Genomic DNA, 26,217 nt, shown 5'->3' with positions numbered 1-26,217 from the left:
TGTCCGGTGGTGGCTACCATAGCTTCTCCATGCGTTTCAAAAGTGAGGGGTGAGCAGTGAACTGCGCCATTGGTTGCAATTCGCAACCTCACCACTAGATACCACTAAAATGTACACACTGCACCTTTAGTATAGCTTCAGTATTTTTGGAAGATGAAAGATCTTTGATGTATAGTCGTATTTCCTTTTAAAAAATAATTAATAAGGGTTTTTGATGCGAGAATTTATTATGAAGATGATAATGTAATCAGTGTACAGTGTAGCTTACATTTACACTGTATTAGCAAAGACATTTTAGATTAATATGATACAGAACATATTACAAAACATTGTATAAATTGTAAACATAAATATATTGGTAAATTTATATTATAGTTATAATTTGTAGTTTGCAATAGGATGCATAAAAAGAAGGTTTATGTTCTGTTGTGTTAATACAATAGCCAATTTTTGTTATTGATAAATGTGCTGTAGTTTTTTTAAAGTAACATAACTTGCTTCATTGTCTATATTTCCTGATAGGTATCACAAAAATGTGTTTGTTGTGGCGGCTGTGATGAGTTGGGCAGGTAATACCCGTGTGTTTATCCATCAACAACTGAATTTTGGATGTAAACACTAGAATGAGGGAAATTTTGAATAAACCTGTTGAAAAACTTTAAGGGGCACTTACAGCAGCTTTAATCAGTGACTTAATGGTGATTAAAAACATTTTCGTTCAGAGCATTTTTTTTTATTAAGAACATTGCATAAATACAAGAGGATTACAATGTGCTTATTTAACGTTCAAAATGACAATGGATCAAATCAAAAAGAAAAATTAAATTAACAACAACATATTCTACTACAGTAATTCAATAAAATTAAAGGTTTCAAAAATGTTCTATATATTCGCTTTACTTTTTTTTATCGTTCAGAGCAAATTTTTTTTTTTTTTTTGAAAAATATAAAGAATATACATAAATTCAGGGAAATAGAAAACAAGTTACAGACAGAATTTAACTTGCAGACAATTAAATAATAATACAAGGAAAAAACAAACAAACAAACAAACAAACAAAACAAACAAATCAATAATTGGTTTGCATAAGGTAAAACTGTATTACAGTTATAAACTCAACATCGGAGTAAGAAAAGTGCATAATTTAAATTAAATCTTTAAATAAATCATCATAACATTTCAAAAAAAGTGTACATTTTTTGTTTTTTATAAGTCTAAAGTGCTTTTCACACCTGAAATTGTTAACCCTGGGTTATTCTAAACCCAGGGTTAACGGAATCCTGGGTTATTTTTTTCATGTTTCACACTGTTCAAACTTAACCAGGGGTTAAGAGATAACCCTGGGTATTCATAATTTGACGTTTCACACTGTGCATTCCTAAACCCTGGGTCAGGAGTCTCCAACCCAGTTTCAACACACCTGTCTGTAATTATCAAGCCTTGATTAGCTACTTCAACTGTGTTTAATTCGAATCATAACATTCTAACCCTGCTTCGTTTCACACTGCATGCGTTTGGCACCACAATGCAGGGTTAACACCACAAATGCGGTGCTAACCCTGCTCCAGAGCAGGGTTTCATAACCCTGGGTAAAAAGCGGTGCTAACACCGCTTTCAAATTACAGGTGTGAAATGCTCCTTAACCCAGGGTTAAAAGCAGGGTTTAGAATGAAGATAACCCAGGGTTAAGCGCAGTGTGAAAACCCCTCAAGAGATGTAACAATGGATCTTATTTCAGTAAGAAAAAGTGGAAAATACAAAGGGGATTTAAGCCATTTTTGTTTGTGAATGAAGAATTTACCATATAAAATAAAAAAGTTTCGTTCAGAGCAAATAAAAAGATTTCATCTTATGACTTTGATGTCATACGCTGAGTTATCTGCGCAGCTCTGCTGGTAATCCAAGGTGCAGCGAAACTTGATGATGACGCAGCGTCCAGCATGTTTGACGTCTAGCCAATAAAATTGCGGCTGTTTGTGACGTCAAGCCACAAGGTTTTCCTCATCACCGGTGCTGCCTGTGTTACTTCACGGCGCACTGTTCTTTAAATACACTGTTAACTCTCTCTGTTTAAAACACGTATTTATTTCTTTACTTTTTTCCTTTTCTTGATAACACAAAACCATTAAAGCTGAAGTTCGTTTAGAAAAGGTAAGATTATTTTGTTGAACATATTAGCTAGGCTACTGTAAATGGTTCCGATTGCTTCTTATGATTTGTACTGTTTACCAAATCTGTAATGTGTTATAGTCTGATATCCAGTTGAACTGACTGTTATTACACACATAAATACAGAGATATGGCTCTGTATCTGATCAGATGTGTGGTGTAAGTTATATTGATGCACTGATTCGCTTTATGGTCCTTCATAAGAAAATGGCGTCTGTTCATTAGATCAGCTGTTCTGTAACACCACCCTGCCGGTAAATCGCCAATTTGACCCCACATCTGACCAATATCGTACTGTCAAGTATGTTTTTAATAAGTTTATTGTTTAAGTTTCTTGTTGACTAGTTTACAAAGCCGAGGCGAGTCGTTAAACGCCTCCTCGCGACTGTTTTCTTATGGTGGATAATTAGCATGAATGCTAATATACGAACAGAGCTTTGACAACAACTGAGATTTATGTCGATTTAATTATGTTTATACGGTTTTTTATTATTATTTGTTAATCTGTCTTTACTGCTTTCATCTAAATCTTTAAATAATTGCAATGTAACGTCATTCGTTGGTGTTTGTTTATAAATCAAAGCTCTTTTGTGAAATCTGAGCTCATGGCAGAGGCCTGCGCTTTGTTCAGATGTGACGGTCGGGCGCTCATTAAAACAATGAAGACTTTAAAAACTCGTTTTAATAACTCCATAAAATTTTTAAATTCATTTAAGTCTTGGGATGTTTTGGTTTGTTTGTGGATGTAAAATGTTTCTCTCTTCTGTTTAGGCCGTGTTTCTACATCCCCACCCTTTCACTCATTCTTTTTGAGGATCTTTCATTGTCAAGCCGCCAAAGTGGAGAGTGTGATTGCAGAGGGGGGTGCTTCTCGTTTCAGGTATGCATTTATTTATTTATTTACATTTTGCTATGTGCTATGGATCTTAAGCCACATTATTATTTACAGTCACTTATGTTTTTCGTAATCCCAAAGGAATGGTATGATGCTAAGTCTTCTCTTGGTTTTTGTAGTGCTTCTTCGGGCGGAGGAGGAGGTAGGGGTGCACCTCAGCACTATCCCAAGTCTGTTGGCAACAGGTACGAGAATTCATCTTTTGAAAGCTTTAATATAATAAATATTGTGTTTGTTGCAAATGATTTTCCACCTCATGCATTATCAGATTTGCGATTAGTAGTGTGAATTAAACGCAGAATGTCAATCATAATCAGTTGACACTGCCTGTGAAAACCAGTTTTCTACATTAGAAGCTCATCCTACATGCATTTTGTGAAAAAATAACCCTGATATCTTCAATATTGACTAAGATCATGTCAAAGATTGAAATCAATGATCAAATTTTGATGCTCCAAATCTCATTTACATGAAAATCTCTCCAAATTCCACATGCACATGGCAAAATTGACCACGTTAACATGCACCCTCATAATGCATATATAATTGGATTTTGGCAATATTGCTATTATACTTTACCTTGTGTGAACGCAATACTTCGATTAAAAATAATGTGGTTATGCCGTTTTAATCACAGTATGCGTTCATGTAAACGCTTTAATCTAACACACAAGTGAGGTGTGCGTGTGTTTTTGTCATGCACCCTAACCACAAAATCATTTTAAATTTGACATAAGGAAGTTTTCCCTAAACTTTGTCAACACGACTGGCTGGCACCAGTCTGCCTTTATCCAGAAACGGCTTAAGTAACGTGACATGCAGCGTATTAAATTGCCGTAATCATAATATTTTTGTCATCTTCATGGCACAGAATAACAAAATAAGTCCATAAGAACGTGTTTGTCATTTAACTTAAAACCGTGGACCGTATATGCGAGTTCATAATTTGTGCTGTGAATTGGGCTATGTGTGAAAAATCAGAAAATAAAAACTGCATGTAAACAGGAGTGAAGAGGTTATCTCCAGTCATGTAAACATCTTGCTGCGATTAAATCCTCACTCTGATTCTTGAAAAGAATCACATTATTTGTGTACATGTAAACATACTCATTAGTACTATTCGGATGGGATTAGTTTTACATAGGGAGGTGGGATAAAGCAATTTTTATCAGAGCTTCTCAGTGATTTTAGTCCTGTCTGAATGCTCCATGTCAGTAATTATTAAACTATAATTATTAAACTTCTTAAACTGACGTTCTCCCCAAAGTGAAATTAAACAATGTTTTACTGAGATTTCTAATCCTTTCAGAATTGACCATTAATATTACAGACGTCCTGTGGTAAAATTACATTACGCCATCTACCCCTGTAAAACTAATCCCATTCGAATAGGGCTATTGTCAAAATGTATACATGGATCAGCAGAAAATGCGAATGCTGTATTATGCGCCTTGGGCCAGTAGTTGGCGATGTTACATTGTAATGAAACGCCATATGCCTGCGCTCATACACTGCGCTTGGACTGATAAATGTAAACAAACAATTTGCATTTTTAGGACTTTAAAGCCACAATACAAGCTTCTTGTGTAACACTGTACAATAAGTTTCTATTTGTCAACATTAGTAAATGCATTAAAGAAGATATTTTGCTAAATGATGGCAAGTACACAGTTAACGGTAGACATTAGATTTCATCGTATTTGTTTTTCCTACTATGAAATTTAATGGTTACAATTAGCTGTGTGATTAGCATCAGATTGCAATCTTTACATCCTGAGCACAGATTTCGAAATACACAAAAGACATGTTTGCGAATGATTAAAAATTTTGTGTCTGCATCCGGGCGCACTTCCAGAAAAATCGGCCGAAAATACAAAAACAAACTTGGCATATTTTAAGCAAAAACCGGCAGGTTCGAATTTATGGCTGGTCAACCAGGCAGTGCATCCCTATTAATGTTAGTTAATGCCAAAGCGACTGTTCATGTTAGTTCATCATGCATTAACTAATGTAAACCGTTATAACTTCATCCGTGAACAAGATTGGTAAACTCCATACATCTCTGGATGGTAAAAGCAACATCTTGAAAGTTGAAAGTTCCACTTTCCTTCATAACGTCATTAAGCGTAACCTTTTATTTTTGTTTTAAAAATGCGAGCTAGTGATGAAATCCTACATATTGTACCTTTTTCTTGTAGGTTATAAACATGGATGGGATAAATTGGTTTTGGGTATATGTTGTGTCCGGATGGCTGCCGGATCCTTTAAGAGGCTTTGTTTTGTTGGCCATTAAGGTCTCTTTACAATAGTAGTGATCTCCTTTTTATTGTTCTTTAGCGAGTTCCTGGGGAAAACCCCAGGGCCTGGCGTTCAGAGATGGGTTCCTTCACGAAGCACTAGACGAGATGTCAACTCCTCCAACGAAAAAGAACGCCACGATGCAATCTTTAGGAAAGTGAGAGGGTAAGATTCCATAAACAAGGTCACTTCACTTGCCACTACAGATATTTATGACTTTCATGTAGTGTTAATTTTGTCACCTATTTTTAATTTAGTCTTAGTCTTAGTCTTATGCATATCTTTTTTTGTTAGTCAAGTTTTAGTCGACTAAAAGTCTCATCATTTTAGTCTAGTTTTAGTCAAAAGACAACTCAAGGTATCTTAGTCAAGTTTTAGTCGACTAAAAGTCTCGTCATTTTAGTTTAGTTTTAGTCAACTAAAATTCTTGTTATTTTAGTCTAATTTTAGTCAAAAAAAGACTTAATTTATAAATAAGATAAATTAAATAAGTTTTAGTTAAAACATTTTTGTCTTTTTAAAAATAAATTATTTCTAAGGTTATTTCTGATAACCATTTCAGTCAAATAGTGTTACACACATCTCAAATATGGGTTAAATGTCATAACCACCTGACAAAATACAATTGTTGAATGATTTTTGTTGAGTGAAACTTTGTTAATGGCGGTGACGTATCTCTATCGCATGTAAATTGCGTCACCATTCATTCAGTGATGGGCGATAGGAAAGCACCCAGACAGCGATCAGTTACTAATAATAAGCTTTTGTCCTCACAATATACTGTACATTCAGAATACTTGAATAATGTTAGGTACAGCAACAATGTTGGTAAATAGCGAATGTGGATCAGAAAGACAAGCCGTCTAAGTTACTGAAGACAACAGGTGCACGAGAATACGACACAAAAACATCAACACAATGCTGCATAACACCAAACTTTTTAGCTGTTTGTTAAATATTAATCATAATGTGTGTGGGCTCATTTTACATATTACTGACCTGATCGCGTATGCCGTTTCAATAGAAGAATCGCGCTGCGTGTCCGTGCAATTGTTGAAAAACCATATGAAGATTATTTGATACAAAATCCGATGGAAACAACAGAGAAATATCAATATTTCTCATATGGAATACGTTTGTGGACTAAAACTGCAAATGGATGTTATACTGTGAACGCTTAGCATGGAGATTTCAGCAGCGCGAGCTTGTCTGGAGTTATGACAGACGCGCAGTTTCATAATAAGAGCACGCAGTCTTTTTATGAATGAATTCACATTTAAATATGACCTCATTGCATAAAATGTAGTAAAGACGATTGTAGACGAAAATGAAGAGAGATTTTATCTTAGTTTTTATTTTATGCAAAACATTTTAGTCTCGTCTTTTTTCATCAACAAAAATGCATGTTAATTTAGTCTTAGTCAGCGTTTTTGAACATTGGCGCAGTCTCGTCATCGTTTCGTCTTAGTCATGGAAAAAAAGGTCGTTGACGAACATATTTCGTCTCGTCCCGTCTGACGAAATTAACACTACTTTCATGATTTAATGGTTTCCAAGGTTTTCTTACTATTCAAGTGGTTTGAGTGGGTGCTACTTAAGATGAGGTTTTGGCTAAAAATGTTTTTGTGCCTTTCTAGCATACTGAATAAACTGACCCCTGAGAAGTTTGACAAGCTATGCCTTGAGCTCCTGAACGTGGGCGTAGATTCAAAGCTAATCCTCAAAGGAGTCATCTTGCTGGAGAGGATTTTTCACAAAGAGCATTCAGAAACTTACTTTGAATAAAGCATTTATCTTAAAATCTAAGACGTCTTGCTGTCTGTTCTTTTATTCCAACTAGATTGTAGACAAAGCCCTTGAAGAGCCCAAGTATAGCTCGCTATATGCTCAGCTATGTCTGCGTTTGGCTGAAGATGCTCCCAACTTTGACGGCCCATCAACAGAGATCCAATCATCACAAAAGCAGAGCACTGTAAGACTAATGATTCATTTCTCCATTTATGCATACTGTGTCTTGTAATAAGGTTTAGGAATGGCCAACTAGAAATCTAATTTTGTACACTCCTATTTGGTTTTAATTAGGGATGCTCACATTGACCGTTTAACCGTTAACCGAAGGTAAGAATGTATGACCGATTAACATTATCAGTTAAAATAAAAAAAAATATTTGTTAATACATGGTGCGTGTCGTCATGAGCCGACAGACATTTCGCCACTTTTCTATCTTTAATTTGTGAATGTCCTGTAAATGACACAAATGATTGCTGCCCTGACGGTCTGATCATTTGTATGCGTGTTTGGAAGCTGAACGGAGACGCGCGAGTGTCCCGGACCATAACATGTGAGCGAAGCTCCCCTAAATATTCCGCTCTACTGTTCAAGCGCTCCACTCAGTCGCTCACCGCCCAAGCAAGCGCTCCGTTAACTTTCCGCTCACGCTAGCAAATAAACCAATTCCCATTCAGATCCCGCTTCGACATAAAAATAAATTTAGTAAACCTAATTGTTTTCTGTACTGACGTTCTTGGATAATTGCATTTAATTAAAGTATTAGCTGATAAATCGCAGTTATGTACAGTTGTGTGTTGGCTATTAGACCTAGTTTAACTGATACGGTGCTCCGGATATAATTCAAATTAACAAATTGTTTCCACGACATCCACGTTTTACTAATTCACAATTTTAAGTAATAATAAATGTAATAAGTAATTACGAAATATTATAATAATTCGTTCCCCAACGAACTATACTATTATATAAATATATTATTTGAAAAAACTAAAATAAATTGAAGAACAATTTCAAGTGCAAAGTGCAAATTTACAGTGCATCAGTAAATACAGAACACAGCTGTGTCTTAAAGAAATTAAAATTAGACAGTATTTATGAACCTGTAAATGTACAAAACGAATGCAATACAGAAGGCCATGAGTATTTATTTATGGCATTTTCAATAGTATATTAGTAGCTAAATTAACGTGTATCTAATATAGTATGAAAACGAATAAATCATTATTTTGGCTAAATTCATCTGGATAGATCTTTTTAGTCAGACTGATTTGTCAACATTTCAGAAGCTTAAATGCTATCTAAAACAACTTACATTTTATCCCGAGTGTTACTTGGTCGAAAATATGTAGAAATATAGCCTACGCGAGAGCAAATTACAGAACAAAAATGTTTAGCTCAAGCGGACCGAACGAAAAGCCATTAATTAAGCGGACTCTGTAAAATAGAGGACGTGCTGAATCAGTCGAGTCGGCAGATTATCATCAATGTTTATAATGTTCATCGCATGCTGTTGATGAAAAAAATTAATATCTAAATGTCCATGGAAGAGTCAAGTGTTCAGTCAGTTAATACTAAAGGCACCGGCGTTTTTGGCTGAAGCTTCCTCATCCACGGAGCGGAGAACTATACAGGTTTTTATTTTAAGTGGTTTTAATGCTGGTAAGCAATCAGTTATATTATGGCGCTTTGTATTTGTGTTGATCAGTTAGATTAAAGTAATTTTCATCTTTAAAACTGCATCTAGATGCAGACGACGCTACATTTATACTGTCATCTTAGTTTCATTTCATTTCTATATAAGGCTGGCGAGTTCATTAAAACAATATTTGAACTCCATAACTTATTGCTATAGATTCTCGAATTATCAAATTACCAAATGGCATACTGGGATGAGCGAGCGGTGCTGCGTATTGAGCGAGCGGAGCAGAAACTTCGGAAATGCGCTCTGCGCTCTGATGGAAATATTACCCCTCCGCTTCCGCTCACATGCTCTGTAAACATCTCTCTTTTTGCACAAACGGAGAAAGACGACGCAAAAACAAAACTTTCTGAAAAGCATCCTGCTTTAGAAATGACCACTGTGGTAGATGAAACGGAGACAGTCTGCCCTTTTTGGATATTAATCCTCTGGACTGATCGCGTGCTTTTTAATAAGGTGAATATATTGCGTAAATATCTGATAATGTATGAATCCTGGTTCTGTTGTTGATCTGTCGCTGCTGTTTGCACGTTCAAATTAAATCTTTTGTTTTTACTAGTTCACAGACAACCGTCAACTGTATTTTTACTGAATGACAATTTCATATTAAAATCTTATCAGTTAACGGTTAATGTTCGGTTTAGAAGCTACGGTTGTCGGTCGGGAAAATTAACTGATATGAGCATCCCTAGTTTTAATGTCCATGTTATGCTTAACAGACATTCAGGAGACTTCTGATTTCCAAGCTTCAAGATGAATTCGAAAACCGCACCAGAAACGTTGACCGTAAGTGGATTGTAGGACTACTAACGTTATTGCGATGGGTCATAAAAATGTTTTGAATGTTACTCATGCTTTTTATTTTTAGTCTATGATAAAAATGACACCCCACTCACTTCTGAGGAAGAGGAGCAGCGTGCCATCGCCAAGATCAAAATGCTGGGCAACATCAAATTCATTGGAGAACTTGGCAAACTCGATCTCATTCACGAGTCTATCCTTCATAAATGCATCAAAACAGTGAGTTATTCCTATACCCTACTTGTGCATATGATCATTACTCTTATCTAAATGTAAGCAGAATTGGAAAAAAAATAATGTTTTTTTATTCCAGCTTTTGGAAAAGAAGAAAAGAGTCCAACTTAAGGATATGGGGGAGGACTTGGAGTGCCTCTGTCAGATAATGAGGACTGTGGGGCCAAGACTAGATCATGAAAAGGCCAAGGTAAGTTGCTTTTGGTGTTCATTATCAAGATTTTAAAGGAAAACAGTTTTTTTAATATCTTATAATATTACCTCAACTTAGACGAGTTAATACATATCTTTTTTTTTCAATGCATGCACTTAATCTTTGTACATGGTGTTGTGATTGTGTAAGCATTTAGCCTAGCCCCATTCATTCCTTAGGATCCAAAGCGTTGAGGTCTAAGTGCTCTTCCGCCATACAATATAGTTCTCATTTATATTTGCTTAAAATAATCAACACGTTTTATTGTGTGCCACCATACTTACTCATGTAACGGTCTTTAAATATGGAAAACATGGAAGTGTTTGGTGGCTTCTAAATCCATCTGTTTGGATCCCAAGGAATGAATGGGGCTAGGCTAAATGCTAACACATTCACGAGTTTATGTAAGAACATGGTAAAATATTTAAAAATGGTGGTGTTATCCTTTAAGAAGTATTAAAATTCTTCAGCACATTTTGAAACCCATCTTTTTTTGCAGTCTTTAATGGATCAGTACTTTGGCCGTATGCGATCCTTAATGAACAACAAGGATTTGCCTGCTAGGATACGGTTCCTACTTCAAGATACTGTGGAGTTGCGAGATAATAACTGGGTGCCTCGGAAAGCTTTCATTGACAACGGACCCAAGACCATCAACCAGATCCGGCAGGATGCTGTAAAGGTGAGGTGGCCTGTGTTTGTGTGTCCTTTGATTGGTAGATCATTGCATTAGCAGCACAAAATGTCTCTAGTTTGTTTCCTAGGAAACACCTGTACTGATAAAGTGTATAGCTTGTGTGCACTCCAAGATAAAATGGAAATGTATAACATTAAATGATAGAATAAACACTTCAATCTGTACTTTTCCAGGATTTGGGTGTTTTTATTCCACCAATGAATCAAGGAATGAGGTCCGACTTCTTTCAAGAAAACCCTTTCTTGCCAACGAGAATGAAACCTGATCGAGAGACTCTTGGGGGATTGGCCGATATGTTTGGGCAGATGCCAGGTTCGTCTCAAAGTGCATTGACATTTCTGTGTTCGGTGTAGCTGTGCTGAATATGCTCTTAAGTTTGATTGCAGAACAGTTCATGACTCTTGTTTAATGGCAGGTAGTGGGATTGGAACCGGCCCTGGAGTCATTCAGGACAGATATTCCCCCACCATGGGTCGTCGCACAAACCCTCTTTTCAACGGGCACAGTGGCCACATAGCACCTGCTCCTCAGCAATTCATGAAATCCAACCAGGTAAAAGCCAAATGCTGAAGAACATTGTATGTCATGCTGTTAATAAATGACTTTGCTTTAGGGCATGTCACTTTTTTCCCCAAGGAGCACATGTGCTCCTAAGTAAAAAAATTAGGAGCACATATCAAACATTACACAAACATGTTACTGGTCCAGTAGCTTTGGTAAGCAGGTCGTATTGCTCGTTAAGCGCTTACTAGCCAGCAGTCCACAGCCACCTGCTTTTGTTTTCTCTCGCGATATACGGTTCGCATCTCTGCACAGAGCATGTCTTTGACTTACAACGTTTTCGTAGTCTATCAGGCTGTTCACATTTCATGTCTAAAACCGTAGAGAAACCGTGACCGTGTGGACTCCTTTCCAAAGCACTCTGGTAGCGTTTACTATTGCTAACCAACAATAAGCCGCACTCTCCATAGATTCGGTAATGCCTCTCCGTGCATTGTTTTGTTTTTTGTCAAAATAAGAGCCGCTTGACCGTACAGCTGTTCTTTCTATTCGAGTTGATACGAAATGATACAGTGCGGTGGAATGACTGTAGAAAAGGGCACGTCGCACCCTATTTGAACCCTATGTTTAAAATAACGAACTTGCATGCGCAAAAGACACGAAATGTGAACGGCCATCTCGTCTCCGTTTCCTGCTTGTTTCTTTTCTTTGCAGTACTTGCAAAACTTTTTTTTTTTTTTTTTTTTAAGAGCCACGGGAATGTTTTTTCTACCATTCTGGATTCAAATGGTGTTTTTTTTTTCTCAATTAATTCTGTGTTTGGGTCTCACCACCACACGTATTCGCACACGTGGTCCTAAATTAGTTTGGTAACACTTTACTTTAAAGGAGTGTTCATAAGACTGACATGACCATAATCATAACATGACACATGCTAAGAACAAATTATATTTGTACCACTGTAGTTGAGGTCAAGAAAAATATTCATGATGGTGTTATAAAACTATATGACAGAGTATTAACACTTAATGACATTTTTAATGACACATTCAGTTTGTATCAGTTATGTTATCTTTGTAAAGTTGTCACGACATGATGCATTGGTTCATATCATATTTGCATTAAAAATGACATTATTAAACGAATGACACTTAATGATAATTGTCATAAATGTGCATTAAATCTCCATGTTCATGACACGTGTCATGTTGTGATTATGAAGGTGTCATGTCAGTCTTATGAACGCCCTTGAAGTTAAGTGTTACCAATGGTTTTCAATTCACAAGCGTTTATTTTTAGTCGCAAATGCGGGTGTAATGCTCGAGCCCTGTGCTTACATGGATTGTCTATTGTTTATTTCAAAGGGGCAGAATATGCTTTTCCAGAACCAGACTCATTCGACTCAACAGCAAGCTCAGTCCAAGGACATGGCACCACGTTTCTCAAAGAAAGGACAGCTCAATGCTGATGAGGTACACACGGGTTGTGTGTTGGGCACTGACCACTTTTATCGGTTTTAAATGTTCTGTTAGGTCACTTGGGGTTTCGTGAACATTGCCTTGTTTTCTTTAACCATAAGCATCCATCATTTGGTTTATCCATCCATAAATTACATCTTTCATTTCAGATCCAGTTTGTTTAAGATTTTACTTGCAATCTGTGGTATCTTCTCACTCAATGTCATTGCTCAACACGGCCTCACTTGTGCAAGAACAAAACGTTCTGTTTATGCTGCGTTCACGTCATGTTGCAAGTGCTGGAATTATAAGATCACTGCTTGCACGATTTTACTTTGAGCTGTACACCTTCTTGGACTCAAATTCGTTTCTATGGTAACGTTCAAAAGCCAATTGCGTTATGTGACTGCAATGTGCTTGCATTCCAGTTATGTCTTTCTTTTGTGAGATGTTAAACTAATAACACCCTTAAGCTCTTCAAGCCGCTGCCTTTTGGTTGTAACAGGACACGAGTTAAATAGCACTTTGTGACGTTTTTGCAGGGTGCGATTTGCCGGGGGGGATGCGTGGGATTTCCCCCTTTCTGGTCAATGTATCCCTGCCTCTGCTTAATTATTTTTATCCCCGGTGGGGATAAATTTATCCCCCTCTCAAAGTGATCAGTGCTACTACACTAGTGGCGAGATGGATCACAAAACTTATCACGGATCCGGGGTTTGATTAAAGTCAATTTTGTTTTAAAATGCGCTACTTTGGCTGGCTGGCTCTGATACAGCTGCCGCGCAGCCTCTCTGTATTCACCACTCTGAAGACTTGATCAATGTCCCGCCCACGGCGCTATCTGATTGGTTACAGACCCGGTTACGCCTCACGAGTAATAGCCTATCAACACTTGCGAGATGGTTATGGAGCTGTGTGTCGAAAAGATGAAATGCAGCATATTCAGCCGCATATTAATAAAGCGGGAATAAAGATCACAATCTGATTATCTGTTTATGATGACAAGCAGAGTTGGTGTCCCAGTCACACCATTGAGAATGGCAGAAGTTACACACATGATAAATGCCGATGAGGCGTTTAGCGAGGCGCGGGCGCGTCCAGTTTGCGCAAATGAGGCTAAGTGACTAACACATAATGCATCTGACTTTTCTATCATTTCACTGTAAATCACTGTAAAGCATCGCGGTGTAAAGTTAATGTTATTACTTTAAAAGCAGCATTAAAACGGTTTCTACTGTAATGGTTTAACTTTGCAATCAATACATTGTTCATATTTATGTTTAAGTTGACACTACATTGTGCCATATAGTTTTGCCATTCAAGATTTAATTATTGCGTGTTTTTTCGTTGTGCATGATCACAGTTCATATGTGTGGGGAAAAAAAGCTATTACAGTAAAAATATTGCGTTAGGCTGCTTCATGAGTTAATAAGAAAAGAGATTTTACAATTCCTGCAAATGCAGTGATGAGTTCATGTTCTCATGATTTATTTTATGAATTAAAATGTTTTGAAATGTGCTGTGGACAGAGACGCATTATGTCAAGAATTATCAAAAATCGTCAATAAGCTCATAATTTGTGCTAAAATAGTATAAATCTTTAGTTTTAAAACTATTTTGAAAAGCTGGTTATATTTTTATGTTTCTGCGCAAGTTCAGCAGACAGTGAGGTTCGGGTTTGTTCCGATCAGAGCTCGTGAGCGGAGAGCGCATTTCTGAATATTAGAAATATTTAAATTAGAAAAATATTTTAAAAAATAATAATATTATAATGGATTTTTGTTTAGGTCGGACAATAATTACCAAATTTCTCTCTCATATTGCTCTTCATAACCACTGAAAACAATCAAAAAAGTTAAAACTAGTGGTGGGTACAAAATGACTCATGACGTCGCCGAAATCGACGCCTATGAAAACATCCCCCCCTCTGTTTTTTTCACAAATCGCACCCTGCGTTTTTGCCATGTTTTCCTGTTTCAGATCAGCCTGAGACCAGCTCAGTCATTTATTTTAAACAAAAACTCAATGCCAAAGCTACAGCCGCAGATTCCCACCATGATTCCTCCCAGTGCTCAGCCTCCACGTACATCCACTCCACCACTGGGACAGGTAACCACTCCTAGATTTCTCATATAGGCAGAGGAAGCTATTATTATAATTAAATGTGCAGTTTAATGGAAAACACCATTTTTATGTGTTCTTACCTTAACTTAGACGAGTAAATACATGCACTTGTACAGCGCATCGTGAATGTGTTAGCATTTAGCCTAGCCCCATTCATTCCTTAGGATCCAAGAGGGATGAATTTGGAAGCCACCAAACACTTCCATGTTTTCCCTATTTAAAGACTGTAGTAGTTACACGAGTAGGTATGGTGGCACAAAATGAAAACGTGGGATTCAGACTTTCAGTTTTGTTTGAAACGCCCCTACAGATGACTTGCCCTTCTTGAAGTGTCCTTCAATGGCACAAAAACAAAGTTTGAAACTCTAGTGGTTATGAAAGTGTGGGAACCCTGTTAACACTTTCCCTTTCTGTGCAGCCTCCTCAGCTTGGCTTGAAAACCAACCCGCCTCCAATTCAGGAGAAGCCACAGAAGACCATTAAGAAGCCTCCTCCAGCAAGAGAGGAACTGCTGAAGATGACTGTACGTAACGTTTGATGTTTTGGTTTAACCATGGACCATCCATATTCTGTTTATTATAACCAACTGATTCATATTAGCCAGCTATAATCTGATTGGCTGAAGCATTTAGTTTGAAAAGGATTATTTTGGTTCTCAGCCAAATAAGGTTTGGTGTGGACCAGGCTGTGTGATGTTTACTCTGAGGTCTGAGGGCTTTTCTCATTGAGAATTCTCTTGCAGGAAACTGTTGTGACCACTTACCTGAGCAACAAGGACATGAGCGAAGCAGTGAACGGGGTGAGGGACATGCGAGCTCCCAAACACTTCCTACCTGAGATGTTGAGTAAGATGATCCTGTGCTCACTGGAGAACCCAGATGAGGATCGGGAGCACATCAGTACGCTGATCAACACGCTCCGTGTGGAGGGGCTTGTCACCGGGGAGAACTTCATGCAGGTGCGTGTCGATCACATGGATGCTCTACATGTTGGCCCATTGAGTCTCATCAAATCATCTTACGTAGCGTTATTTTCTAGGCTTTTCTCAACGTTCTGGACCAGTGTCCCAAGATCGAGGTGGATGTTCCCTTGGTGAAGTCCTACCTGGCTCAGTTCGCCGCCCGTGCAATCATCGCCGAACTCGTGAGCATGGCAGAGCTGGCCCACCCGCTGGAGAACGGCACCCACTTTCCACTCTTTCTCCTCTGCTTGCAGCAAATGGCCAAACTGAAAGATCGAGAGTGGCTGACTGATCTGTTCCAGCAGAGCAAGGTCAACATGCAAAAGATGCTGCCAGGTTCGTGATTCTTACATTTACTGCCTGTAGGGTTGCATGTTACCATTTAAGTCACATTGACAATGCAGTGGAGGCACACAAGCTGCATCTCTGGTGTTTACATTTATTTACAATTGGCCCGTTGAAATGCTTGATTTTAAATGGTTCAAAAATGTTCCACAAGTGTTTATTTTTTCTGTGAAACGCACACCTAATCTGTAAAATGTCTTAAAATAACCACCAAAGTCCGGTCCTTTGAATTATTTAAAAATAATAATTTTGAATAATTCTGAATAATTCAATGGCTTATCGTCAATTATTTGTTACCTTTTTTGTGGACTTCATCCAAAGTGGCTGGCTAGCGTCTTTAGGCTGGCTAGCGTCTTTAGGCTGGCTAGCGTCTTTAGGCTGGCTAGCGTCTTTAGGCTGGCTAGCGTCTTTAGGCTGGCTAGCGTCTTTAGGCTGGCTAGCGTCTTTAGGCTGGCTAGCGTCTTTAGGCTGGCTAGCGTCTTTAGGCTGGCTAGCGTCTTTAGGCTGGCTAGCGTCTTTAGGCTGGCTAGCGTCTTTAGGCTGGCTAGCGTCTTTAGGCTGGCTAGCGTCTTTAGGCTGGCTAGCGCCTCTTCATCTAAAGTTGTTAGTTAGGGCCTTTAGGCTGGCTAGCCACTTTTCATCCAAAGTTGTTAGTTAGCGCCTGTAGGCTAGCTTGCGTCTTTAGGCTCACTTTTATTGAATACAAAAATATATAAACAACAAAGGCAAGTATACATTTTACAAGAGTAGATAAAAATAAAATAGGCTCAACACAGTATAACTAATAAATTGTGTAGAAAAAACAAAAATGAATAGAAATTTGAAGCCTTTAGCCAAGCTAGCCACTTCATCGAAACTTGTTAGCGAACACCTTTAGGTTGGCTAGCCACTTTTTATCTAGCCTTTAGGCTAGCTAGCCACTTTTCATCTAGCGCCTTTAGACTTGCTTCCTAAATTACAGGCTCAACACAGTATAACTAACAAATTCTGTAGAAAAGACAAAAATGAATAGAAATGTGAAACCTTGAGGCTAGCTAGCCACTTCATCTAGGGTGACTATACGTGCCATTCTTCCCGGACGCGTCCTGGCCAGGATTTCGGGTGCGTTTTCCGGAAGTCGTATTTGTCGACCGCATACGTCATAGAGCATTATTATGATTATGATTATTATGATTATGATTATTGTTATTACAGAAAAGCTACATTTACATTTCAAGGCAAGAATGAAACTACGATTGTATGTCTTATGTTTTAAACTGAATGGCGTATGCAGTCAACAAATTCGACTTCCGGAAGACGCATCGTAATCCTGGCCAGGACGCGTCCAGGAAGAATGGCACGTATGGTCACCCTACTTCATCTGAAGTGGCGAGTTAGCCCCTTTAGGTTAGCTAGCCACTTTTCATCTAAGGTGGCAAGTTGGCGCCTTTAGCCAAGCTAGCCACTTCTTCTAAACTGGTTCACTAGCACCTTTAGGTTGGCTAGGCACTTTTCATCTAGCGCCTTTAGGCTAGCTCACCACTTTTTATCTACTGCCTTTAGGCTTGCTAGCCACTTTTCATCTAAAGTGGAGAACTAGCACCTTTAGGCGAGTAGCTAACGCCTTTAGGTTGGCTAGCCATTTTTCTTCTAGCGCCTTTGGGCAAGCTAGCCACTTTTTTTTCTAAAGTGGCTAGCTAACGCCTTTCTAGGCTAGGAGATTTTTAAAATAAGAGGGTTTTGACTTCTGTATTCCTGCATCTGCTGCCAGAAATCGATCAAAATAAAGACCGGATGCTGGAGATCCTGGAGGGGAAAGGCCTGAGCTTTTTGTTCCCACTTATGAAGCTGGAGAAGGAACTGTTGAAACAGATTAAAGCGGATCCTGCTCCACAATCCATTTACAAGTGGATCAAGGACAACATTTCTCCCAAGCTGCACATCGACAAGGGTTTTGTTAACATACTAATGACCAGGTATTCAAAAGCAACAGTCTGCTCAAACATAAACGCTTTTAAATATCTTGTTCTTCAGTAACCCCGCCCCCAAACTCTTAGCTTTTTGCAGTACATTTTCCACGAGATGTATTCGACCGAAGAAGAAGAGCAGTTATCTGCTCCTGCTAAAGAGCACCTCGACCAGGAGAAGAATCTGCTGCTCGCCTTCAAACCGGTGATGCAGAAATTTCTGCACGATCACGTGGAGCTGCAGGTCAGCGCGCTGTATGCGCTACAGGTCCACTGTAACGCCCATGCATTTCCCAAAGGAATGTCTCATGATGGTTTTGAAAACTTGACTTGGGGGGTCAAACTGTTTAATACGGAAATAAGTTATGAAATGCTTGTTTTCTGGTTTTAATCTCATTTTAGGAATGTTATTACGCTACTTTGTCAACTTTTATGATATGGAGATAATTGAAGAAGAGGCCTTCCTAGCATGGAAAGAAGATATCACCCAGGAATTTCCAGGAAAAGGAAAAGCATTGTTCCAGGTAATGCACCCAACGCCTTATTTTACAATGATGCACCTTTCTTTAGCAGATATTTAAAGTCGCTTAATTTGTTTACAGGTGAACCAGTGGCTTACCTGGCTGGAGACCGCGGAGGAGGAGGAGTCTGAAGAGGACGCTGACTGAGGAACCAGCCAAAGCCACGATGTCCTCACCTCTTCACCTCATCCGTGTTCTTAACTGCTGCATTTCATACCGTGCTGTGTTTTTCTGCAATGTAAAGCCAACATGTTACTTCAAGCCTCCCCTTTGGCTTCATTGTTCAAAGCATGTGACGACTAGCATCATTTAAGACCCCGTCTCACAGATAAATGGTATTAGCAGCTCGAAAACTGCAATCGTTTTTCTTTTTTATATGTATTTTGCTTTTATGAACCTGTATTTGCAAAAAGCCTTTTCCTGCTGCCGTTTCGTTTCGGCACAGAAACGACAGAAATGCACTTTGCTCGGTGTCATATGAGTTGCAATATGTTTTTGTTACAAAGAATCCTCAATTGTAATCATCGGTTATGTAACTCTTTTTTTAAGCCATGGCTTTCGTTTATACCTCACTGTAGTGTGCCGAGTGTAATTCAGTCCTTCATGCAAAAGATCTGTAAGGTGCTCGAGTCTAAAACAATGGTTTACTTTTCACTCACCATCTTGATTGTATGACCTCAACGCTCCGATTTCATTCGTTCCCCATCTCTTCGTAATGATGAACAAAGCCATGTGGGAGAGATAACATTACGCGGCCTTTTTCGCCCGATTTATGTACGTCCCTCTTTTACCCGTCATGATGATACTTGAATTGTTTTTGTTTTACAGCATGTTCAGGGATTACCAAACATCGCCTCTTTAGCTGCAACGATTTGATGAATTTTTTTAAAACGACATTTTTAATTGGTAAAATAAAGTTGAATGGTATGAAAAATTGGTTATGGATGTTACGTTTACCAGTCACATACTTTATCATAATTCCCGTAATGTCTGCTATGGATATGATAAATATTTATTGAATCATGAGAGGAAATCTTAAAGCTTTATCATTGGGTAGATGGCGGACAGTGACTCACTCATCCTGTATAATGACCTACTATTTAAAGTGTTACTGTAAGACGCAAGAGCTCAGAATGTTCAGTGTACTTTTTACTGTTGCTTTCAATAAAGTTAAACACCAGCATTTATTCGGCCTCGCTTCATGTGTGCTTGAGTGTAGATCATTTTATTATGTGCTAACAGAAGGTCATCCTTAAAGGTGCCGTAGAATGGAAACTGCATTAGCCTATGCATAGATGAGTAATGTACATGGTAACGACACATCTTAAGCCTCAAACAACATTGATTCCTTTAGTATTAATAAAGAGCATATATTTAATTGCTAAAAAAAACATTATTTTATGTATTTGGTATTATTCATTGTGTTTGCGTGGTTTATGGTTCAAAGAACGCATTATTTTCCACATACCGTAAATTTTTGTAGCTCCTGATTTCACTCTCTTCCTAAATGGACTAATTTTGTCCAAAACTCATCGATTTTAAAAAGGGCTGTGTCCCTGATTGGCCAGCTAATCTGTATGTTGTGATTGCCAGAGCTGGGTAGTAATGGATTACATGTAATCTGGATTACGTAATCAGATTCCAAAAATCAAGTACTTGTAATTAGAGTAAAATATTCGTAATCAGACTACTGTTACTTTTTTATGAATTACATGATTACATATTCACACTATGGCAGTATGATGTTAACAATTTTAGTAAATCTCTTTTTTTTACATATTTTTAATAATAAATGTACCTACCGCTGACGTTAGACAAGATGCAAAATGAAGCAGCACTCGGCGTTTGATCACTGGATGCAAAGGCGTTGATTTGGGTAAGGATGCTAGGGACATCCCAAGCAATATTTTTGACCAAACAATTAATCTACAGTATATGTACATATAAGTACTGATGTCCTTCTGTTTTTTAAGTATTACTCATTTTATTTAAAATAAGCAGATCTGGAGGAAATATTTTGGTTCAGTTTTTAACTTTCCATGCCAGAAATTTTACAGACATCACAAAAGTTAAAGTTAACCAAAAATAATAAATAAAATAGAATTATTGTATATTTGTTGTTTTTGGCCTGTGGCCTTAATAAGTAAGACTATGATAACAAAAATACTATTTTAACTATTGTTCAAGTAAACAGCAATTCAAACAGGATTACAATTCATAAGTAGGGGAGAGTGGGGTAAAGTGAGACATTTTTTACATTTGCTCCCCTCTAAGCAAGCTAAAATGATATATCAGTCAAATTTACACATTTCCCATTAATTCAGGATGTTTCCTAGCTATGGAAATTACTTGAATGTATTCAGGACAAAGAGCAGTGAAAATATGATTGTTTTAAAAAAAGTGGTCTTGTGTCTCACTTTACCCCAGCTTAGGGGTAAACTGAGACAGACCAGAAAAATCAAGGGGGTAAACTGATCCACTTACTTTTTCCACTCTGAAACTACCATAACAGCACATATTGTAACAGATAAAATCCTGACAGCTAGCTTGACAACCACACATTCCAGAACTAATGTTGGACTAGTAACAGAATCAAGGGGATTGGTCAATTAAGAACGTTATTTTTCTAAACACTTGAAAGTACAGTAACTCTGAACCAAAATCAAATACAACATAATATAATTCAAAAGTTATATTTTTTGGCCAGTTTTTGCCTTTATTTCACAGTGAGTTTCGGAGAGGACAGGAAAGTACAGGGAGGAGAGAAGGGTATTGGATACGCAAATGACCACGAGCCGTGAATCGAACTCGGGTCGCAGAAAGTGAGAAAAAGCACCACATGTCGGAGCGCTGCCCACTATACACCATTGGCTTCAACAATTCAAAATGTTTTAATTAACATTCAAATGGCCGATAGAACCAGTTAGATTAGAACGCAGTTTATGGGTCAGAACAAAGGACCCTTAGAGCCAGCTAGTGTCTGGGGGTCAGCGCAAAAGACAATCAGAACCATCTATCAATATTTCTATCCCTTGCAGCTGCTCTTACTGTGGGTTCACACCAGACGCGAGTTCAGCGATTTGTGCAAGTAGATTACATTGAAAGTAAATGCAAAGACACGATCAGACGCATCCTCGCCTGGGGCGATGCGAATGACGCCATATGAGCGGAGCATTTGGGAAACGCGCCACCCATATCACGTCATTCGCATCTCCACACGCGAGGACGTGTCTGATCGCGTCTTTGCATTGACTTTTTATGTAATCTACTTGCGCAAATTATTGAATGTGTCTGGTGTGAACCCACAGTACCATGATGCCTCGCGTTTGGTGTGTATACGCAGGCCCGGAGTGGGTAATCGGGAGAACCGGGAGGATTCCCGGTGGGCCGCTTCACTTTTGGGCCGGTCGAGTTTTTTTTTTTTTTTTTTTTTACATTTGTCACGTTAGTGAGTCTGTCTTCTCTTAAATTACACTTCACACGTTTCGCATTGACACTGCAGCGCACAGCCTCTGCATGGGTTGTACCATGTGAAGGAGTTTTCCCCTCCCCTCCCATGGAGTTGGTTCGGTCCATAGCACGTCTATTCCAAAACTTTTCTCCGGTAGGCTGGGCCGGCGCTACCGTAACAAAACGCGTCTGAGAGGAGGAGGGCGTAAAAACAGGTTGAAGAAAAAAGCCATTGTAGGAGGATGCTGCCAAATGTGCCAAACTTACAGATTTATTTTCAAGAGGACAAACAAAAGTGACAACAGGTAACTTAAAGAGAAATAAGCCTAGTAATGGTTAGCATTAGCAACTTAATTATTCGGCTAATACCGTTTTCAAACTATTTACAAGCCAACATTTTTTTTGTTAAAATATTAGCCTTTTGTGTATACATGCGATTCATAGACTTTGCAAATATTATGCAAGCAGTTTCTGAGCAGCAGATAAGCCAGTTCCCCGCTAAAAACGATGAGGCAATGAGTAAACAATATGAATTAAAGTTATTTAACCCTCAGGTTGTGTTCAGAACCATATAACACCTTTTGTGTTCCCAGTCAAAAATGACCAGCCTAAAAAAGCTTATAAATCACTTTTTATGCTATATATTTACCCAATATTGGATTCAATATTTTTGTCAAATTGTTTTCTTTTTTAATTAGGACTGGGTTTTATATTTCTATTTGCACCTGATTAATCATAGGCATCATAGCATTAGCAATGCTAATAATTTATCAACCTTTCCTTGTGGAATAGACTCTAAACAGGGCTGGGTTATTTTTGACCCATAATAGGTAAATATTGGACGGAACCCGCTGCTGGGTTAAAATTGACCCAATGCTGGGTTGTTTTAACCCAACTGTTGGGTTATTATAATCCATGGTTGTATAACAACAACCCAACATTGGGTTATTTTTAACCCAGCATGTGTTCTGTCCAATATTTACCCATTATGGGTCAAAAATAACCCAGCCTTTTTAGAGTGTAGAGGAATATTTTTGTTAACTTCTCATCTTAAGTGAAATATTATTTAACTTTAACCTTATTTGTTTAACCATGATATTAATAAAAACTATAGTAAGAGCTGAACTGTTGCTTTATTTATCCAATTTAAAAAAAGTGCTAATTTGGAATAACACTATGGAAAAAGTGGGCCGGTCTTGGGCCTGAAACTCCCGGGCTGAAAAGTGGCCCCACTCCGGCCCTGTGTATACGTAGCATTAGAGACTTCTTTCCTTCCTTGACCTAAGCGGCTGCCCTCTCCATCTCCTCAAGTGGTGTTTTTCCCCAGAATGTCTTCCTGGTGTATTGACTAGGCATAATGGTTTTTCTGCAATGTTTATAACATTAAAAATAAAACAATGTAATATTACATTAAAATATGTTTTAGACTAAACTGAACTTGTGCCTTGTGTCTCACTTTACCCCACAGCATTTGTCTCACTTTACCCCACCGCCACCTTTTAGAAAAAAACTATCTCTCTTGGAAATTCAGACTAATCTTCAGCTAGCATCATCACAAGGTTTTATATGTTGGTAGTTCATAAACATGTGTGATATAAGTTTTTCTACCTGAATCAATTTGCTTTGGCACAACAGTTGATTAAGTTGACAGCAAGAAAATTTACTTTTACAAGCAAAAAATATATTTTTGTGAAAAAAACATGCTAACCACAGCAGCATGAGGTCCTGTCCTTCATGGCCAAGGGGAAATTTTAGGGGCTTAAAAACATAATGGTCACAGGACCACAAATGTGTTCCGTTGCCTAGATACAGGGGGTGTCTCACTTTACCCGATGTCTCACTTTACCCCACTCTCCCCTAATCTACCCAGCTCTGGTGATTGGACTGAATAGAGACAGAGCGCAGCGCGTCATAACCTGAAAACCACGCCCACCGGGGGGAAAGCAATCCAACCGTCTCCATTGACTTTGTAGGCCGCCTCCTTGTCATTTCTGGCTTATAACAAAAAACTGAATAATGCCTAAAAGCTGCTTTGTGACAATATGTACAGCTAACAAGCCAAAGAACCCAGAAATAAGTTTTTATAAGCTGTCGAGTCGTAAAACCCAGCCTTTAAGGAGAATAAAGTGGATCGCCGACTGCGTTTCCCCCTATTGGACGCAGTTTTGCTGGTGGGAGTGCTGTGGGGGGTTGCCTGTTTCCATTTCTGTGTCTAAACGCTCGTTTTTTGAGGTCGACAGGTTATAAGAACGTTTTTTTTTTTTTTTTTTGGCGTGTTAGATGTACACCTTGTCACACAGCAGCTTTTAGGTATTATTCTGTTTTTAAGTTTAATCTGTAAATAAGTTTTTATAAGCTGTCGACCCCAAAAAACGAGCGTTTAAAGACACAAAAATGGACACAGGCAACTTTTCATAGTACTTCTATTAGTAAAACTGCGTCCAATAGTGGGAAACGTAGTCGGCGATCCACTTTATTCTCCTTAAAGACTGGGTTTTATGGCTCGACAGCTTATAAAAACTTATTTCTGGTTTCTTTGGCTTGTTAGCTGTACATATTGTCACACAGCAGCTTTTAGGCATTATTCCGTTTTTTGTTATAAGCCAGAAATGACAAGGAGGCGGCCTCTCGCAATACAAAGTCAATGGAGACGGTTGGATTGTTTCACCCCGGTGGGCGTGGTTTTTTAAATTTGCATAACTGCGCTCTGTCTCTATACCTCTAACGTCAGAAATGTGACGCTCACAAAGCAATGCTAACAGGAGTTAACTTACAGGCTGTAAGTCCGAAATGAGAGGAATTATGATAATGTCTGTCTTGTCTTCATCACCAATCCCAGGAAGTAAACTGTTGCTTACAATCCGTGTGTTTGTTGTAGTCCAAAGAAAAGAGATTTACTTTGGAGACAATAACTCGCGTCATTGTTAACTTTGAGGTTTGATTCAAATATTTAAATTAACAAATTTTCCTGTTATTCGCGGATACGAGTTAAGTACTAGGGGAAATTATTTTATTTAATGTAGTCAATAAGGTCTGAGAAATAAAATAAAAGGACCAAACTTTTGTTAAACGTGTTCTCATTTTGTCACACCACAGAAAATGTGTTACAACCACCAAGCAATATTACAAACTAACGATTAAAAAACCGCCAAGTAAATAAAATAAATTACCAAAATCTCTGGGCTGGGGGCGTGTCCGCTGTCTGCGCTAAAACCACGCCCACTCGTGGGAAGGCTGCCATCTCTCTTAAAGGAATAGTCTACTCATTTTCAATATTAAAATATGTTATTACCTTAACTAAGAATTGTTGATACATCCCTCTATCATCTGTGTGCGTGCACGTAAGCGCTGGAGCGTGCTGCGACGCTTCGATAGCATTTAGCTTAGCCCCAATCATTCAATGGTAACATTTAGAGATAAAGTTAGAAGTGAAAAAACACATCAACGTTTTTCATATTTAATACGAGTAGTTATACGAGCAAGTTAGTTGGTACAAAATAAAAAGTATCGCTTTACTAAGCGGATTTAAAAGAGGAACTATATTTTATGGCGTAATAGCACTTTTGGGAGTACTTCGACTCGCTTGAAAAGTCTTCTTCTTCTTCTTCCTCTCATAATGGGAGAGGGAGGGTGTTACTGCGCCCAGTCAAAGTACTCCCAAAAGTGCTATTACGCCATACAATATAGTTCCTCTTTTAAATCCGCTTAGAAAAGCGCTACGTTTTATTTTGTACCACCAAACTTGCTCGTATAACTACTCGTCTTAAATAGGAAAAACGTTGATGTGTTTGGTCACTTCTAACTTTATCTCTAAATGGTACCATTGAATGAATGGGGCTAAGCTAAATGCTATCGAAGCGTCGCAGCGCGCTCCAGCGCTTACGTGCACACACACAGATAATAGAGGGATGTATCAACAATTCTTAGTTAAGGTAATAACATATTTTAATATTGAAAATGAGTAGACTATTCCTTTAACTTTCAAATACCGTTACAACCAAATGTATGTAAGCGATTGTTAGGGGCGTTTGATTGTTTGATTACAAACATTCCTCAAAATATCTTCATTTGTGCTCATCAAAACAATTAAATTTATTCAGGTTTGTAACAACATGAGAGATTTAAAAGACAGT

At 38.2% G+C, this 26,217-nt stretch overlaps 2 protein-coding genes across 3 annotated transcripts; both read left to right on the top strand.

The window, feature by feature from the left end:
* Positions 1 to 2,428: 2,428 nt before the first annotated feature.
* On the top strand, positions 2,429 to 7,335 carry LOC141352829 (eukaryotic translation initiation factor 4 gamma 2-like; the record flags this gene model as incomplete). The annotated part of the gene is made up of 6 exons (XM_073858841.1): positions 2,429 to 2,471; positions 2,942 to 3,050; positions 3,185 to 3,250; positions 5,403 to 5,528; positions 7,001 to 7,100; positions 7,201 to 7,335. Coding segments are annotated over 6 exons (447 nt in total), but the record flags the coding sequence as incomplete, so codon positions are not given.
* LOC129436924 (eukaryotic translation initiation factor 4 gamma 2) lies at positions 7,209 to 19,821 on the top strand. 2 transcript variants are annotated; one of them, XM_073859395.1, is made up of 16 exons: positions 7,209 to 7,335; positions 9,574 to 9,640; positions 9,723 to 9,874; positions 9,969 to 10,079; positions 10,582 to 10,764; positions 10,953 to 11,091; positions 11,195 to 11,331; positions 12,645 to 12,752; positions 14,718 to 14,846; positions 15,280 to 15,384; positions 15,604 to 15,819; positions 15,900 to 16,158; positions 17,918 to 18,122; positions 18,204 to 18,418; positions 18,522 to 18,637; positions 18,716 to 19,821. In XM_073859395.1, exons 3-16 carry the CDS (start codon positions 9,791 to 9,793, stop codon positions 18,779 to 18,781), a joined length of 2,073 nt encoding a protein of 690 aa, XP_073715496.1. In that variant the 5' UTR covers positions 7,209 to 7,335; positions 9,574 to 9,640; positions 9,723 to 9,790; the 3' UTR covers positions 18,782 to 19,821. The 2 variants fall into 2 exon arrangements, with proteins under 2 accessions (XP_073715496.1, XP_073715497.1); XM_073859396.1 differs by lacking the exon at positions 12,645 to 12,752.
* The last annotated feature ends 6,396 nt before the right edge of the window (positions 19,822 to 26,217 follow it).

Source organism: Misgurnus anguillicaudatus, chromosome 21 (genome assembly GCF_027580225.2).
Source record: "Misgurnus anguillicaudatus chromosome 21, ASM2758022v2, whole genome shotgun sequence".
In the NCBI taxonomy this organism is placed as follows: Eukaryota; Metazoa; Chordata; class Actinopteri; order Cypriniformes; family Cobitidae; genus Misgurnus; species Misgurnus anguillicaudatus.
Note: the sequence above shows the minus strand (reverse complement) of the source record. Positions and strands in the feature narration are given on the sequence as shown.